The sequence below is a fragment of the Quercus lobata genome, chromosome 4, assembly GCF_001633185.2.
Source record: "Quercus lobata isolate SW786 chromosome 4, ValleyOak3.0 Primary Assembly, whole genome shotgun sequence".
Classification (NCBI taxonomy): domain Eukaryota; kingdom Viridiplantae; phylum Streptophyta; class Magnoliopsida; order Fagales; family Fagaceae; genus Quercus; species Quercus lobata.
This window is the reverse complement of record NC_044907.1, coordinates 40,997,519-41,012,769: the sequence shown is the minus strand read 5'-3', so window position 1 is coordinate 41,012,769 and position 15,251 is coordinate 40,997,519. Positions and strand designations below refer to the sequence as shown.

Genomic DNA, 15,251 nt, shown 5'->3' with positions numbered 1-15,251 from the left:
AAAATAGTATAATGAGATTTATGAATAGTAGCAAAAAGTGTAGTGAAACCTATAAATAATAACAAAAATAAGCTAAATACTAAAATAAGTTGACAAAATTAATTATGCCAAATGGAGGCAATGTTAGAACCAAAATAATAGTTTATAAAAAAATGACAGCAATTGAGGTAAAATCTTCGCATACTTGCCTCAGAGCACTAGCAATAGTAGTGCTAAATAGCTATATAGTTATTTTTAGCACCACTAAAACTTAAAATGTACCCTACAATAGTGAAGTCAGAGCAATATTTTTTGGCTCCACAGTTACAGTGTACAACTATTTTTGGCTGTGCAATGTAGTTGAAAGATAAGTTTTTGTTTTTATTTATTTTATGTTCACACTACTTTTTTTATTTTTTATTATTTCTCTTGCATTTTATTTTGTGTTCATACTACTTTTTCTCGCCCCATATCTTTGTGTATTGAATGAAATATTATTTTATTAATTGTATTCGAAAAAATGAAATATTATTTTATTTTTATTTATTTTATGTTCACACTACTTTTCTTATTTTTTATTATTTCTCTTACATTTTATTTTGTGTTCACACTACTTTTTCTCGTCCTATATCTTTGTGTATTGAATGAAATATTATTTTATTAATTGTATTCGAAAAAATAAAATATTATTTTATTATGTTAAATGTGAAAATAAAATTACTAACACGGGAAAATAATATAGATAAAATGACTTTTCTTGGGCTGAAAAGCTAAAAATTTGACTCTAGATGCCCTTACTTAATTTTTACTCTGCTCAAAAAGGTAAAAAGTTTATTTCCAATTCTCGAGGCAAACACGTGACCAAACTATTTTAAATTTAACTAACTTCCACGTGCAAACTCATTTTGACAAATCTACTCTCACTCACAAAATCAAAAATCCCCTCACCACAACACCATTCTCGTAATTCACATACTCTCAACAAACTCTACCTGCCCCACTTATAAAAAAAAAAGAACTCTCTCGAATCTTATAATAGAATATGCCTTAATTTCCACCAATCACATTATAACCAAATAAAAAAAAAAACCATAAAACAAAACAAAATCAGATCTTTCAATTTTTTCAAATAGACCCCACTTAACCCTTCATCTCTCTGCTTGGCCTTCTCAGAACCTCAGCTATCAAAAACTTAAAAATGCGTTCTACGTTTCCACAGCTTAATATCTATCGCTACTAAGCGAAAACACAAAGTTTTCAAATGGGTGCGTAGGTTAAGCAGGGATACACACCCCTGGTAGCGCAGGTTAGCATATACTCCAAAAAAAATTTTACGCTTTCTCTTTGTGATGCTTGGTGTACTGTGTGCTCGTCCCAAGCCTTGGATCCTTACCTCGCTTTCTTACCATTCATTCTTTCACGGCTCGGCGGCTCATCACCACCAGAACCCCAGGCGCTTCCATAACGGCGGCGTGTCGTTCAATCGGCGCCGCCACCACTCGACGGCGTGTCGTCTAGAAGGCCCGTTCGTCGGAGGCGGCGCGGCGTCGATATGGCACGCGATCACGCCGTCGTCGACTCGCTCGAGTCGCCGGAGCGGCGGCGGAGGAGGAGACATCAGCCTCAGGCTGAGGAGGAAGTCGATGCTCCGGTGTGAGAGGAGAGGGGAGGGGTCGTGGAACGTCGCGTGGGATGCACGCCCCGCGCGGTGGCTCCACAGGCCTGACTCCGCCTGGCTCCTCTTCGGCGTCTGCGCTTGCCTCAACTCGCCGCCGCTCCTCGATTCGGTGGCGGCTGAGGAGAACGCCGAGGCGGAAGAGAGAATCGGCGGCTGCGATAATAACAAGAAGGAAATGATCGACGGTTCCGCTTTGGTTGAATCGAACACGAACAACACTGTCAACAATGATTACAGAGTCACAGGTGATTTATTAAACTCCGATTTCAATCCATTTAATATAATCTAATCAGTTTTATGTTTGTAAATAATGAGTTATAAATAATTTCAAATTGTGATTTGCAATTCATAAACAAATATAATTTGTGTGTTTTGTAGTGAAAGTTATAGTAATTTTTAACAGGAGATTGAATCTAATTTTTATATTACAAACTATATTTTAGTTGTAACAAATTTTACGTGTAGTGTGTTTATAATGTATGAGAAAAAAAATAGGTTAATTAAGTAGCTATTGAACAAGCTCAGGCTTGTTTGAAAACAAAATTAACTAAGCTCGGCTCTTGTTCAGAATAAAATTAAATGAACAATCTTGAACTTTTAATAGTCGGATTTGTTTTTGGCTTGATTATATCTCTAGTTGTTACTAATTTGATGCTATTTGGTGTTGCAGGGGTTTTGGCGGATGGGCGATGCCTATTTAGAGCGATAGCACATGGGGCTTGCTTGAGAAGTGGGGTAGCAGCTCCGGATGATAATCGTCAGAGAGAACTTGCTGATGAATTAAGAGCTCAAGTATTACTATTATTCATAATAAAAGCTTTGAGCTTTCTATGGAACTTGGAAGTTGGAAAGTTCATGACATTGATTGTTTATAACCTGTAAAGTGGTTTTTGTAGGTGGTGGATGAGCTTTCAAGGAGGCGAGAGGAAACTGAATGGTAAGGCTTTTGTGATGATTGGTTGGGAGTGTGACTTTAATGGGTCGGTGTACAAAGTTTTGATTTGGTTTTTTGTTAACATGTGTAGGTTCATCGAAGGAGATTTTGATGCTTATGTGACGAGAATTCAGCAACCTTATGTTTGGGGTGGAGAGCCTGAGTTGCTGATGGCTTCTCATGTTTTGAAGTGAGTTCTAGAGTCTTTCATGAATTGTGATCATTTTACTTGGTATTTTAAAGCAATCTTCCTATAAGTATCGAACATCCAAGCCAATGAGCTGTAGCTTAATGTTGTCTCCTCTCCTTTTTTGAACAATGTGGAGGATGAGGTCATGGGTTTAAGACCTACTGATTGTGTGTGTAATGACCTATAAAAGTAAAAAAAGTATCCAACATCCAATTGCACATATGTAAATAAAAAGTTGTTACAAACCAATTTAGCAGCTTGACTTCTGATTTTGATTGCTGTGGATACGGATTTTCAGTTTGTTTTAAACACTAGATGTTCATCATGTTGCCAATTTTCCCACTGAAAAGCACGGTCACACAACCCTTGAATTTCTATCATGTGCATTTTTATGAAGTTATTCAATTTTTCTTAAGACCATATGTTATAGTTATGGTATGGGATTAAGAGTTAAATAAAATAGAAGGATGTGCTACTTTTTTTTTTCTTTGGTTGATGTAGGTGTCCAGAGCTCTTTGAGAGCCCGATTATTCTTTCAAATATGTGTAGTCCTCTTTTCCCCCACATACCAAGTAATTATAGGTCCCCCACATACCAATTAATCATAGGAAGGAAGATGACTGCAAGATGCTAGCTAAGAGTTTGAACCTAGGACCTCATGGATCTCATGAGGCTTTGGGAAAGACTAGACCAACCCCTTTGGGTTGAAGGATGTGCTACTTGATCGTCTGTGACCATGATGGAGTCTCAATGTCTCAATATGGTATCCAAATGCACCCAACATTAAAACAGAACTTTAACTTCACATTCCAAGTTCAAGTACTCCGTATCTATTAACTTATATCAAGCTCTGCATCTAATGTATTGTATTTACACTACAGGACACCAATATCAGTCTTCATGATAAATAGAACATCAGGTGCTTTGGTAAACATAGCGAAATATGGTGAAGAGTATCGAAAGGATGAAGAGAGTCCCATAAATGTGCTGTTTCATGGGTATGGTCACTATGACCTGTTGGAGTATATCTCAGAAGAAAGTTGCCAGAAATAAATGTGTAGAAGTTGGCTATAAATTCTTCATGCCTGAATCAAATAAGTCTAAACAACAATAGGAAGAGTGTACTTTTTCCACAGAGCAAATACTTCGGCTGATCAAGATACTGCCTCAAGTTCAATGGTTTGCTGCAATTATCTCAATTTAAGCACTAGGGTTGTTCAAATTTTGTAGGTTCTACAACTACTTTTTTTTTTCTTGTGATTTCAAATTTCAATATACACATCAAAATCGATGAAATAAAATTGGGGCATGCAGGTGGATTTATGGTTGTTTTATAGGTGGTATTGATTTATATTTTCTCTCACAATATTCTGGGAAATTGGATTTCTGTTATTTTGTGTATGCTGTAGGATATGTTATAGTTTGTAATCCAGTTTGCGGCACTAACTGGACATTCCTGATCCCTGCCTTGCAAAGTTGAGGTGTTATATGTCCAAAGATTTGAGCGGGCAAGGCTATTGTCGAGGATGGAGCCGCTTGCCCCAGGCTGATTTAGAACAATATTGATACATATCTCTTGAAGCACATCATGTATCCTTCATTCAACAACTTGCACTATTATTCAAAGTCACCATTAGTAGGTGTATAATATTTAGTTTGGTCTGGTGTCATATAGAACTGATCCCTATAACAGGACTAAAAGAATCAGTCAAGGTTTGCATAAATTCTTCTGGTTGCCAAGAAGATGACTGGACAAGGCTAGATTTGATCTTTCTCTACTAATGTTGAGCTTTGAAATTTGAAATCATAGTGTTGGAAAATCAATGCCTTTCTTCAAAGCCGCATTACGTTCTTTTGGACTTTTAGCCACTTTATTACTAAGATTATTTTCCCGGAAACTTCTTACGTTTGGTCCAAACTTGGATTAGACCTTTTCTTTGCTATCAGTCTTTATTTTTGTCAACTCAAATATGTCATATCCCCCACAAAAAAAGAAAAAAAAGAAAAAAAAAATGTCATGTATAGTATTTCTCTTTCTTAAGAGAAGAATATAAATAGATGAAACTTCTGATATACTAATTTTGGTTTCAGGTTGAAGTTTCTAAGTCAATGTTAAATTTTACGGCGTTGTGTTTAGTTAACAAAAGATTACTTCCTAAATTAAAGTGAGAAAAGAAAAAGTTAAAGGGTGCACGGGAGTCGCACTTTAGATGGAGATTTTTGTTCGTGAGCATCTTTTGGCATATTCTTTCTATTGATATTATTTGAGTTAAATTCCAGATAACTATCTTGAGGTTTGAGGTAATACCAAATACATTCAAGACAATTAAAAAACAACCATTTTAGTCCTTAAACACAAACACTATTATCATGCCGTTTGTTCACTGCACCTAAAACAAAAGCTGCACAGCTTTTTTTCCATTTCCAGGAATGAATGTTTAGAAAGATACCCCACACTCATTTGTTCCTGCCCACCTAAATGCATTTTGCAAATTTTTTTAATGTTTATCCTTTCATTTCCATAAAGATCAAGTTCTTTACATACCAAAAACTACAACTTAGAGAGAGAAAAAAAAAAAAAAATCCAAGTTTTCATGCCAGAAGAGTCGAAATCACCAAGCAAAAGAGCCAAGTTGCTAAAAGAAGAACCTACAAAAGAAACCAGAACAAAAACTAAATCAATTATTTTTGAAGTAATTAATACTTCTTCCATTACAAGAAGTTTAGTTATATTTTGATATCAAGAACTAATTTGTACCTTTCTTTAGATTAAAACTTGAACAGAAGCCCTATTTTTCTTTGCTTAGTCTCTTTTTTTTTTTTTTTTTTTTTTTTTTTTTTTGAGTGAGAGTTGAAATTCTAACTCTGATGAAGTCTAAAAAGAGCCATTGAACCAACTGATTTGGGTTATTTTCTTCCAGTTTATATTAAGAGCCCTTTGTTGCTTTTGGGAAGAGCAAAAATGATGAAAACTTGTTGGACTCAAATGAGAGGATATTGGCCTGGCCGGAACAGATGGTGTGGGGTACATTTTCTGAACTTGTTGCCTTGGAAATGAAAAAAAAAAAAAAGCTGTGCAAATTTTGTTTTGTGTAGTGAACAAACGGCTTGTAACGACGCTTGTCTTCTAGGACTAAAATGATTGCTTTTTAATTATCTTGAATGTGTTTGATATTACCCCAGACCTCAGGGCAGTTATCTAGAATTTACCTTATTATTTATTATTTATTTTAGTTTTTTATTTTTATTTTTAAATTTCTGAATAAACTATTTAACTATTGGCTGGGTACATTCTTGTTTGCGAGGTATCTATTGGCTTAATTCCTATCCAGATACAGACAATGTTTTAAAATTTAAAATTCTTTGCCGTGTATGGGTAAAGGATTTAAATTTCTAATTTTCTGTCAAATAAAATTCGTTTTTTGGGTTGTATCATAGGAAGGCATTCAAAATTTCATCAGAAAATTTTAGCTAGAAAGTGAGGAGTAAAATTTATTGGTTCAAATTCCACTTTCACGCGTGTAAATGTTATTTTCAAACTAATAAAAGTTTATTTATAAATCGATTTGGAGGAAAATTCCTCCAATTCAACGTGGGGAATTGATAAAATTATCTTAGTGTACTTTTAGTCATATGACCTATTTAACGAGTTATGTGATTTTTTAAAATAATACATGTTGATATTTTTATGAGTTATCATGTTGGTTCCTCCAACTTGGTTTGGAATTTAGAGAAAAACTACACTCGGTATGTATTATATAAAATTTTGTACAAGTCACGCGATTCATTAAATTGATCATGTAATTAAATATATATATATGAATAGTCTTATTAATCGGTACATTGTCCTCTATCATCCATATGTATTATATAAAATTTTATACAGATCACGCTCCATTAAATTGGTCATGTAACTAAAAATATACTTGAATAGTCTTATTAATCGCAAGGTTGTAGGTTGGAAGAATTTTCTTCTAAATGATTTGGAGGTAGAACTTTTTCTTTGTACATTTTAGGGGGTTAACACAAATTGGCTAGCACGCCACGCCAGAACAACCTGTGAGACACGTTGGAGACGTGAACTTCCTCAGTCGTCCATGCCTAGCTAATGCCTAAAGACTTTAGAATTCGAAGTAAATTAAGGTCTACTGCCGTACAAAACAATATGTGTTGTGGCGTGAATTCCATTCAATTTCTTTCGAAGGATTATCTAATTCAAGGACTATTAAGATGCCAACTCAATCATAGCACAGGAATAATAATTGTAGGGTGGTAGGTGAACCGAGATACGACATAGACATTATCGGTCAAGATTCAAGAAGTATCCTATTGTTCAGCAGAAAATAAAGAAAAAGAAAAAGAAAAAGAAAAAATGTCGGCAGGGGAAAAAAAAAAGAATAGAGGCTTGGGTCAATTCCTATAACATCCCATAAAGTTTCAATTATTTGTTATAAAATCGTGAGGTTTTCAAATACATCAAATTCACCATTGTGAATAGCTTCAATTAGTTGCTTTGGAAAAAAAAAATCACATTAACTTTGCATGATTAGTGGCTATAATCAATTAGTGGGTTTTCTTAATGTGGTTATGTGAGTTTTTTTGTTCATAAGAGCTAATTTAGTCTTAGGGGTCAAATTGGCAGATCCAGAAACCCCAGGGAGTTATAAGGTAGAATTGAAATCTTAGGGGATGTTTTTGCAATTGACCCAAAACTTGAGGGGTGATTTTGCATTTTGATCTTATTCTCCATCCCAATTTTGTTAGGCTTGTTTAGAAAATTCAACTTTTTAAAGGAACATCATCATTATATAAAAAATGTATAAGTTTCCAAAACTAACATTCTTAATTCAAACTTTAAAGAAGGAGGGGTATTCAATTTTTAAATCAAGTAATGGGTAATGGAAGAAATTTATCTGTTGTTGAATTTTCAAAAAGGACTTCATTTTGAAATATGGGCCTATCAATTCGGGATGGAGGGATTAGTTGAATATAATAATTTTACAAGGCTCTCGGTTAGGCACAAGAAAAATATAATTAGCTTTATCTTTTATCAAACAATTTTGTACCAATTTATTTACAAAAAAAAAAAAAATTCAATAATTTGTATAATTTTCCATAAATTTCTTATAGTACCTATATCTATGCACAAACAATGTTCTATACATCACAAAATTCAAGAAATTGAACATACTGCACAAACTCATTCCAATGACAGAGTTCTAACTATTGGATATGTTGATTGTCAAACCTAGCCTGACCTGACCTATTTGTGGAGGGATGACGACTTCGAGGTTTAGAGTTATTGAGTTGATGGTCCCTCTCAATGTGTGAGAATTTATCACTTGCACTACTTGTACTCATGGTGTTATACCGGTGTGCTGGAACTATGTAGAGCGTATGGAGGTGTCATTAATAATCATAAAGATTGCTTAAGGTATAATTGGTCACTCCATTTTCAAGTTCTAGTTGGAGGGTAAGATTATGGGTAGAGAACTATTAGATGTTTTATAATACCATATATAATATATAATAAAAAAATAGATATAAGTCACTGAATTTGATAGCTATTTTCCAATGTCTATTCTCCCATATCACACTAGTTCAGTAGTGTCTCGAGTACCCAAAACATAGATTTGAAAGTGTGTCGAGTTACAAGAGAAAAAAGTGTTAGCACCCCACAGTATTTGTCCCCCATTAGTTGGGGTGCCCGTATAACAACCCCCGTATGTCAGGTGTTTCATGGAACACCTTGACTAAAAAAAAAATTCATAATATAATAATAAATTTGATTTATTATTTACCTTAAAAAAAATAGGAACACCCTCTAAATTTATAATAGAATAAAAAAAAATGTATTTGTTCTACGTTCAAGCAAAAAAAAGAAATAAAATAAAAAAAAAGCCCAAAAAAAAAATCGAACTAAAATCTGAATAAAAAAAAAAATGAAACAGAGCAAAACACGGATGGCATAGCCCAACAATGCAGCCTCACGACAGGCCCAACAGATACAAGGAAGTCAAACCCACGGATCTCAAAAAAAAAATATAAAAAAAAAAAAAAAAAAACCAAACCCCAATACAGAGCAAATCACTAAATCAGAAACCTCAAATCACTAAATCAGAAATCACGTTAAAGCAAACCTCAAAACAGAGCAATGCCTCCCCTCATCAGAGATCGATCCAGAGCACATCGTCGCCCCTCATCGGAGATCGGTCGTCAGTGAGGATCACTGCCTCAGCTTCAGCCTTCAGCTTCCCTACTTTAGTGCTCCCTCAAGGTATTTCTCTCTCTTTTTCTCTCTGACTCTCTCTCTCTCTCTCTCTCTCTCTCTCTCTCTCTCTCTCTCTCTCTTTCTCTCTCTCTTAATATTTACCTTGTTTTTGGCTTTATCCAGTGTTGGTGTAGGTGAGATTATTAATTGTCTTTTAGTATTGGTGTTGGTGTCTTTTTGTGAGATACAAGCAATTGGCCTTATTTGATTTACTATGTGTTAGTACTAGTGCAAGTGTGCAAATAATAATTAATAAATATGGCTGTGTGCTGTGTACTAGTTTTTTTTTTGCTAGGTAATTATGGGGGATAAAACCCCGAGCTCATAGATACACATGGTACCGAGTACCACCAGGCTACAAGGTCCAGTGGTGTGCTGTGTGCTAGTTGATTACTTCAACTAATGGTTATAAAATATGTAATAAATCACTCTTTTTTAGACTTGGACTTTAGCTATACGGTCTATATATTTTTTGTGCTGCACAATTTATTGAATTTTTTTTTTTTTTGTTAAGTAATAGTGTGATATTCCAAGTATCAAACAACCATAGTAATTAGTTGAACTAATTAATTTTGTTTGTTTGGAATATTAATTAACCAATAATTAATTGGGGAAAGCAACTAATAAACAATAATTAATAATTTAATTAACCAATACATTATAAAAGACAAACAAATTAAATTATGTTAGGCTAAACAACAATTAATAATTTTATAATTAATGAAACAACAATATAACAAATTATAGTTTATAAAAGACAAACAAATTAATGAAACAACTAAACAACAATACATTTGGAAAAAATTCCTGAAGCCGTTACTGGAAAAAACTATGCTTCTTAAGGAGCACCCTGAAAAAAATTCCTAGAGTTGTCACTGTTTGTCCGTATACCTAATTTTGGTTATAGCTAATAAAGTGCAATGCAGTCTAAACAAAACACATGCCTAGTTATAGGGGCATATGTCTGTCATACGTGCATCAAGATTGGTAAATGGCATAAGATATCAATATAATTCAACCGTTGAAAAAGGAAACCTGTTAAAGATATATTAGCCCATTAGTATAGGCCCAAACCTAATTCTACTTTGTGTGCAAGCCAAGTCTCCTACTTGTACTAGAAGTCTATTAGTCTAGGGTTTAGTCTACTATATATACACATGTTATGATTCATTGTAACACAGGATTTGTACTACACTTTAATATATTATTGATGTAGCCCTTTAGGGTTTCCTCCGTGGATGTAGGCCGTTAGGCTGAACCACGTAACTCCCGTGTGTTACTGTGTTCTATACTTTATACTTTCGCTTCCGCATCTATATTAGTATATTCAATATGGTGTATCAATCCTAATATTTAACATGGTATCAGAGCCACCTTTTTGTGGCCATGATTTTCTGTCCTTACGGTATATTTAAGAGCAATCTTTGTCTTCCTCGGTGTTTTTCTTTGCTGCGTTCATCTTCTTTGGCTTCCTACTACTGCCGTCAAAACTCTCCAGTATAGTCAAGCCACTGTTGGAAGTCGCATCAACACTACAAGACCATTGTCTTCCTCAAACTACTGTCACAGAGCCAAACTTCATTCAAGGGATCTTCTCAACCTTATCAAATCTCAAGATTTCATCAAGTTTCCATTTTGAGTTTGAGAGGGGGTGTTAAAGATATATTAGCCCATTAGTAGTATGTGGGCTTTAGGCCCACCTTGTTTACTTGTATAGCACACTTACTTGTACTGCACACTCTGCCTCCTATATAAAGGTACTTATGTATATTCTATTACTTGAGAAATACAATACAATCATTTAGTATTTCTAACATGGTATCAAAGCCATTGCTCTAATTTTCTTGTGTCTTGCAGTTTTGTCTTCGTTGGTATTTTCCGCTGCCTTGACTTCATTGGTCAGTAAACCTTTTTCCTTGCCCTCTCCTAACTGTTCCATCGTCGTCAGAGGTGCAAAGGTTGAATCTTCACCGTCAGAAGCTCGATCACCGCCACCAAGATCACTGCTTCTGTCGGATCTTCCACATCGGATCTCCGATTAAGACATAAGACCTATCATTGGGTAGATCTTCAACCGCTCTACACAAAGCCGTCGGAATCACCACCAGCTGACCATTCACGCGCCCCCATGCGCCGGTCAAAGATTCCGCAGCTTGTCCACGCGCCTCACGCCCCACCAGTGTTGCTCCGATCAACTCATCGCTGCCTTCATCGGAATTGTCTTTCTCCGATCTACATAACCGGAGAAAAATCGGCCTGATCGGAATCCCACGCGTTTTCACTCACCGACCAAATTTCCGGCGAGATTGACTCACGGGCCTCACGCGCCGCTGTGCTCCTGCTGACGTCATCATCCACGTCAGCCCTAGCTAAGGTCTTTAGCTTACGTCATCCTGCTGACGTCATCATAGTGGTTGACCGTTTACTGTTGACTTTGACTTTGACCGTTGACTTTTCTCAGGGTTGACTTTTTGCAGTCCAGGTGCTTCTTACCCAGTTTTTCGCGTAGATTTCATTTTTGTAGTCCATTTATGCATATTTTGCTTCTAAATGAAAAATAAGGACAGGTCTTCTTCTTGTTGCAATAATCGTCGCCGACAATCCAGCAAACGTTTTTGCGATTTTTGCAAACGTTTTGGCCATAATATTGAGATTTGCTATCATCGCAACAAATCAGCTGTGTCAATTTCCGCTGCTACTGTTGCTAACACTGAGAGTGTCCAACCAATGGCTCCCATCTCTGCACAATCTAAGTCTTCAGGACGCACTTTCACCATGTTCACAGATGACCTTAAAAATATCATCGCCAATGTCATTCGTATGGTTGGTAATGCATCTTATTCCTCTTCTCTCTTAGCTTTATCTGGTATGTCTTCTTCCTCTTGGCTTATAGATTCTGCTTATTGCAATCACATGACTCCTCACTCGTCCTTATTTTCTGAACTTAAACCTGCACCACACCCTCTTAATATTCACACAGCAAATGGTTCCACTATGTCTGGTCATAATATAGGTTCCGTTTCGACCTCCAATCTCTCGGTTCCTAGTGTCTTTAATGTTCCTGACCTTTCTTACAATTTATTTTCTGTGGGACAATTAGTTGAGTTAGGTTATCGCATTATCTTTGATTATTCTGGGTGTATTGTGCAGGATCCAAGGACGGGACAGGAGCTTGGGACCGGTCCTAGAGTTGGGCGTATGTTTCCCGTGGACAACCTTCGTCTTCCACTTGTTGCTCCTGTTTCAATTGTTGCAGCTACTGCAGTTTCTTCTATTCCTTCCCTTGCACTTTGGCATGCTCGACTTGGTCATGCATCTTCCTCTCGAGTTCAACAATTGGCTTCTAGAGGTTTGTTAGGTTCAGTGTCTACAAAAAATTTTGATTGTGTTTCATGTCAGTTAGGAAAACAACCAGCTTTGCCTTTCAATACTAGTGAATCAATATCCACTGATATCTTTGATCTTATTCATTCTGATGTTTGGGGGCCTTCCTCTGTCTCTAGTATTGGTGGATCTCGATATTTTGTTGTCTTTGTTGATGATTACTCTCGCTATAGCTGGATTTTTAATATGAAACATCGTTCTGAGTTATTGCAAGTATATTCTAATTTTACAAAAATGGTTAAAACTCAATTTTCCAAACGTATCAAAATTTTTCGATCTGATAATGCTCTTGAGTACACTCAATATGCTTTCCAAGCTGTTTTGCATTCCTATGGCACTGTTCATCAACTAACTTGTCCAGGTACCTCTCAGCAAAATGGTAGAGCCGAACGAAAACTTCGTCATATTCTTGACATTGTTCGTACTCTTCTTCTCTCTGCCAAAGTTCCTGCTCCTTTTTGGGGTGAAGCTGCCTTTCATGCTATTAATCGCATTCCAAGTCCTGTTATTCAAAATCAAACTCCATATGAGCGCCTTTTTGGGTCACCTCCAGACTATCACCACCTTCGCTCCTTCGGTTCTGCTTGTTTCGTTCTTCTTCAGCCACATGAGCATAACAAACTTGAGCCTCGGTCAAGGCTTTGTTGTTTTCTTGGCTACGGCGAAACTCAAAAGGGGTATCGGTGTTATGATCCTATCTCTCATCGTCTTCGTATCTCCCACAATGTTGTCTTTTGGGAACATCAATCCTTTATCGAGCTTTCTCACTTCTGTGCCTCCCTATCTTCCTCCTCTGTTTTAGATCTTTTTCCAGATGAGGCACATATTCCTTCTGTAACTGCTCCTGATCCTCCTGTAGTTGCTCCTGATCCTGCTATAGACTTTTTTGTCCAATCACCAGATACCTTTGATCCCTTTCCTAGTTCACCTTTTAATGAACAGGTGGAAGATGCACAGGTTGAAGACAAGCTACCCAACCCTGAGCTTAGGTCCCCTGCTCCTGCTTCGCCTGAAGATCTTGTACAAGAAATTCCACCTTGTCACTCAACTCGGGTAAGATCCATTCCTACACATTTATTTGATTATCATTGTTACACTGCTCTTGCTACACTACATGAGCCTCACACCTATCGTGAGGCTTCCACTGACCCTTTGTGGCAGATTGCAATGAAAGAGGAACTTGATGCATTATCTAAAAATCATACTTGGGATTTGGTGACTCTCCCCCCTGGGAAATCTGTGGTTAGTTGTAAGTGGATCTACAAGATTAAGACTCGCTCTGATGGGTCCATTGAGCGCTACAAAGCTCGTCTTGTTGCAAAAGGTTTTACACAGGAGTATGGGATTGATTATGAAGAGACTTTTGCTCCGGTTGCTCGTATCTCATTTGTTCAAGCTCTCTTAACTGTTGTTGCTGCCAGAAAATGGGACCTTTTTCAGATGGATGTCAAAAATGCATTCCTTAATGGAGATTTAAGTGAAGAAGTTTATATGCAACCTCCTCCTGGTCTCTCTGTTGAATCAAATAAGGTTTGTTACCTTCGGCGTGCTTTTTATGGCCTTAAACAAGCTCCACGAGCTTGGTTTGCCAAATTCAGTTTTACCATCTCTCGCTTAGGTTACATGGCCAGTCATTATGATTCTGCCTTATTTCTTCGTCGCATTGACAAATGCACTATTTTACTTCTCCTATATGTGGATGATATGATCATAACTGGTGATGACCTTAGTGGCATTCAAGAACTCAAGGGTTTTCTCTGTCAGCAGTTTGAGATGAAAGATCTTGGACATCTCAGCTACTTCTTGGGTCTTGAAATCACTCATTCTACAGATGGACTTTATATTACTCAAGTCAAGTATGCTTCTGAACTCTTGTCTCGAGCTGGACTCACTAATAGCAAGACTGTTGACACTCCAGTTGAGCTGAATGCGCATCTGACTCCGTCAGGGGGGAAACAGTTGTCTAATCCCTCTCTTTACAGACGCTTGGTTGGCAACCTAGTCTATCTCACTGTCACTTGTCCAGACATTTCCTATGCTGTTCACCATGTAAGTTAGTATCTGTCTGCTCCACGATCGACTCACTATGCTGCTGTTATGTGCATACTTCGATACCTAAAGGGCACTCTCTTCCATGGTCTTTTCTACTTTGCTCAGTCTCCTCTTGTTTTCCGTGCATTTTCTGATACTAATTGGGCAGCAGATTCCACTGATCGTAGGTCCACCACTGGCTATTACTTTCTTTTTGGTTCTTCTCTGATTTCTTGGCGAAGTAAGAAACAAACTCATGTGGCCCGCTCCAGTACTGAAGCAGAATATCGTGCCCTTGCTGATACCACATTTGAGCTCCTTTGGCTACGGTGGCTTCTCAAAGACTTAGGTGTATCCACATTCTCTGCTACTCCTCTTTATTGTGACAACCAGAGTGCCATTCATATTGCTCACAATGATGTCTTCCATGAACGGACTAAACACATCGAGATCGATTGTCATTTTATCCGTTATTATCTTGTCCATGGTGCTCTCAAGCTGATCTCAGTTTCTTCTAAAGATCAACTTACAGATATCTTCACCAAGTCACATCCTAAGGGACGTCTTCGCACTTTGGTTGACAACCTCAAGTTGGTCTCACATCCACCTTGAGTTTGAGGGGGGCTGTTAACGTGTATTAGGGTATGTGGGCTTCAGGCCCACCTTGTTTACTTGTATAGCACATTTACTTGTATTGTACACTCTGCCTCCTATATAAAGACACTTATGTATATTTTATTACTTGAGAAATACAATACAATCATTCAGTATTTCTAACAGAACC

General features: G+C 36.8%; 1 protein-coding gene across 1 annotated transcript; it reads left to right on the top strand.

Moving 5' to 3' along the window:
• The first annotated feature begins 1,095 nt into the window (after positions 1 to 1,095).
• Positions 1,096 to 4,128, top strand: LOC115987247 (deubiquitinase OTUD6B-like). Its single transcript, XM_031110754.1, has 5 exons — positions 1,096 to 1,902; positions 2,328 to 2,449; positions 2,554 to 2,594; positions 2,683 to 2,781; positions 3,663 to 4,128. The coding sequence occupies exons 1-5, from the start codon at positions 1,329 to 1,331 to the stop codon at positions 3,832 to 3,834; spliced, it is 1,008 nt and encodes a 335-aa protein (XP_030966614.1). The 5' UTR covers positions 1,096 to 1,328; the 3' UTR covers positions 3,835 to 4,128.
• The last annotated feature ends 11,123 nt before the right edge of the window (positions 4,129 to 15,251 follow it).

Bases quoted from the DNA above. Each gene is read 5' to 3' on its own strand.
- LOC115987247 (XM_031110754.1), top strand. From the start codon at position 1,329: ATGCTTGGTGTACTGTGTGCTCGTCCCAAGCCTTGGATCCTTACCTCG. The intron at 2,450-2,553 runs GTATTACTATTA...TGGTTTTTGTAG, and splicing joins CTGATGAATTAAGAGCTCAA to GTGGTGGATGAGCTTTCAAG. The intron at 2,782-3,662 runs GTGAGTTCTAGA...TTTACACTACAG, and splicing joins ATGGCTTCTCATGTTTTGAA to GACACCAATATCAGTCTTCA.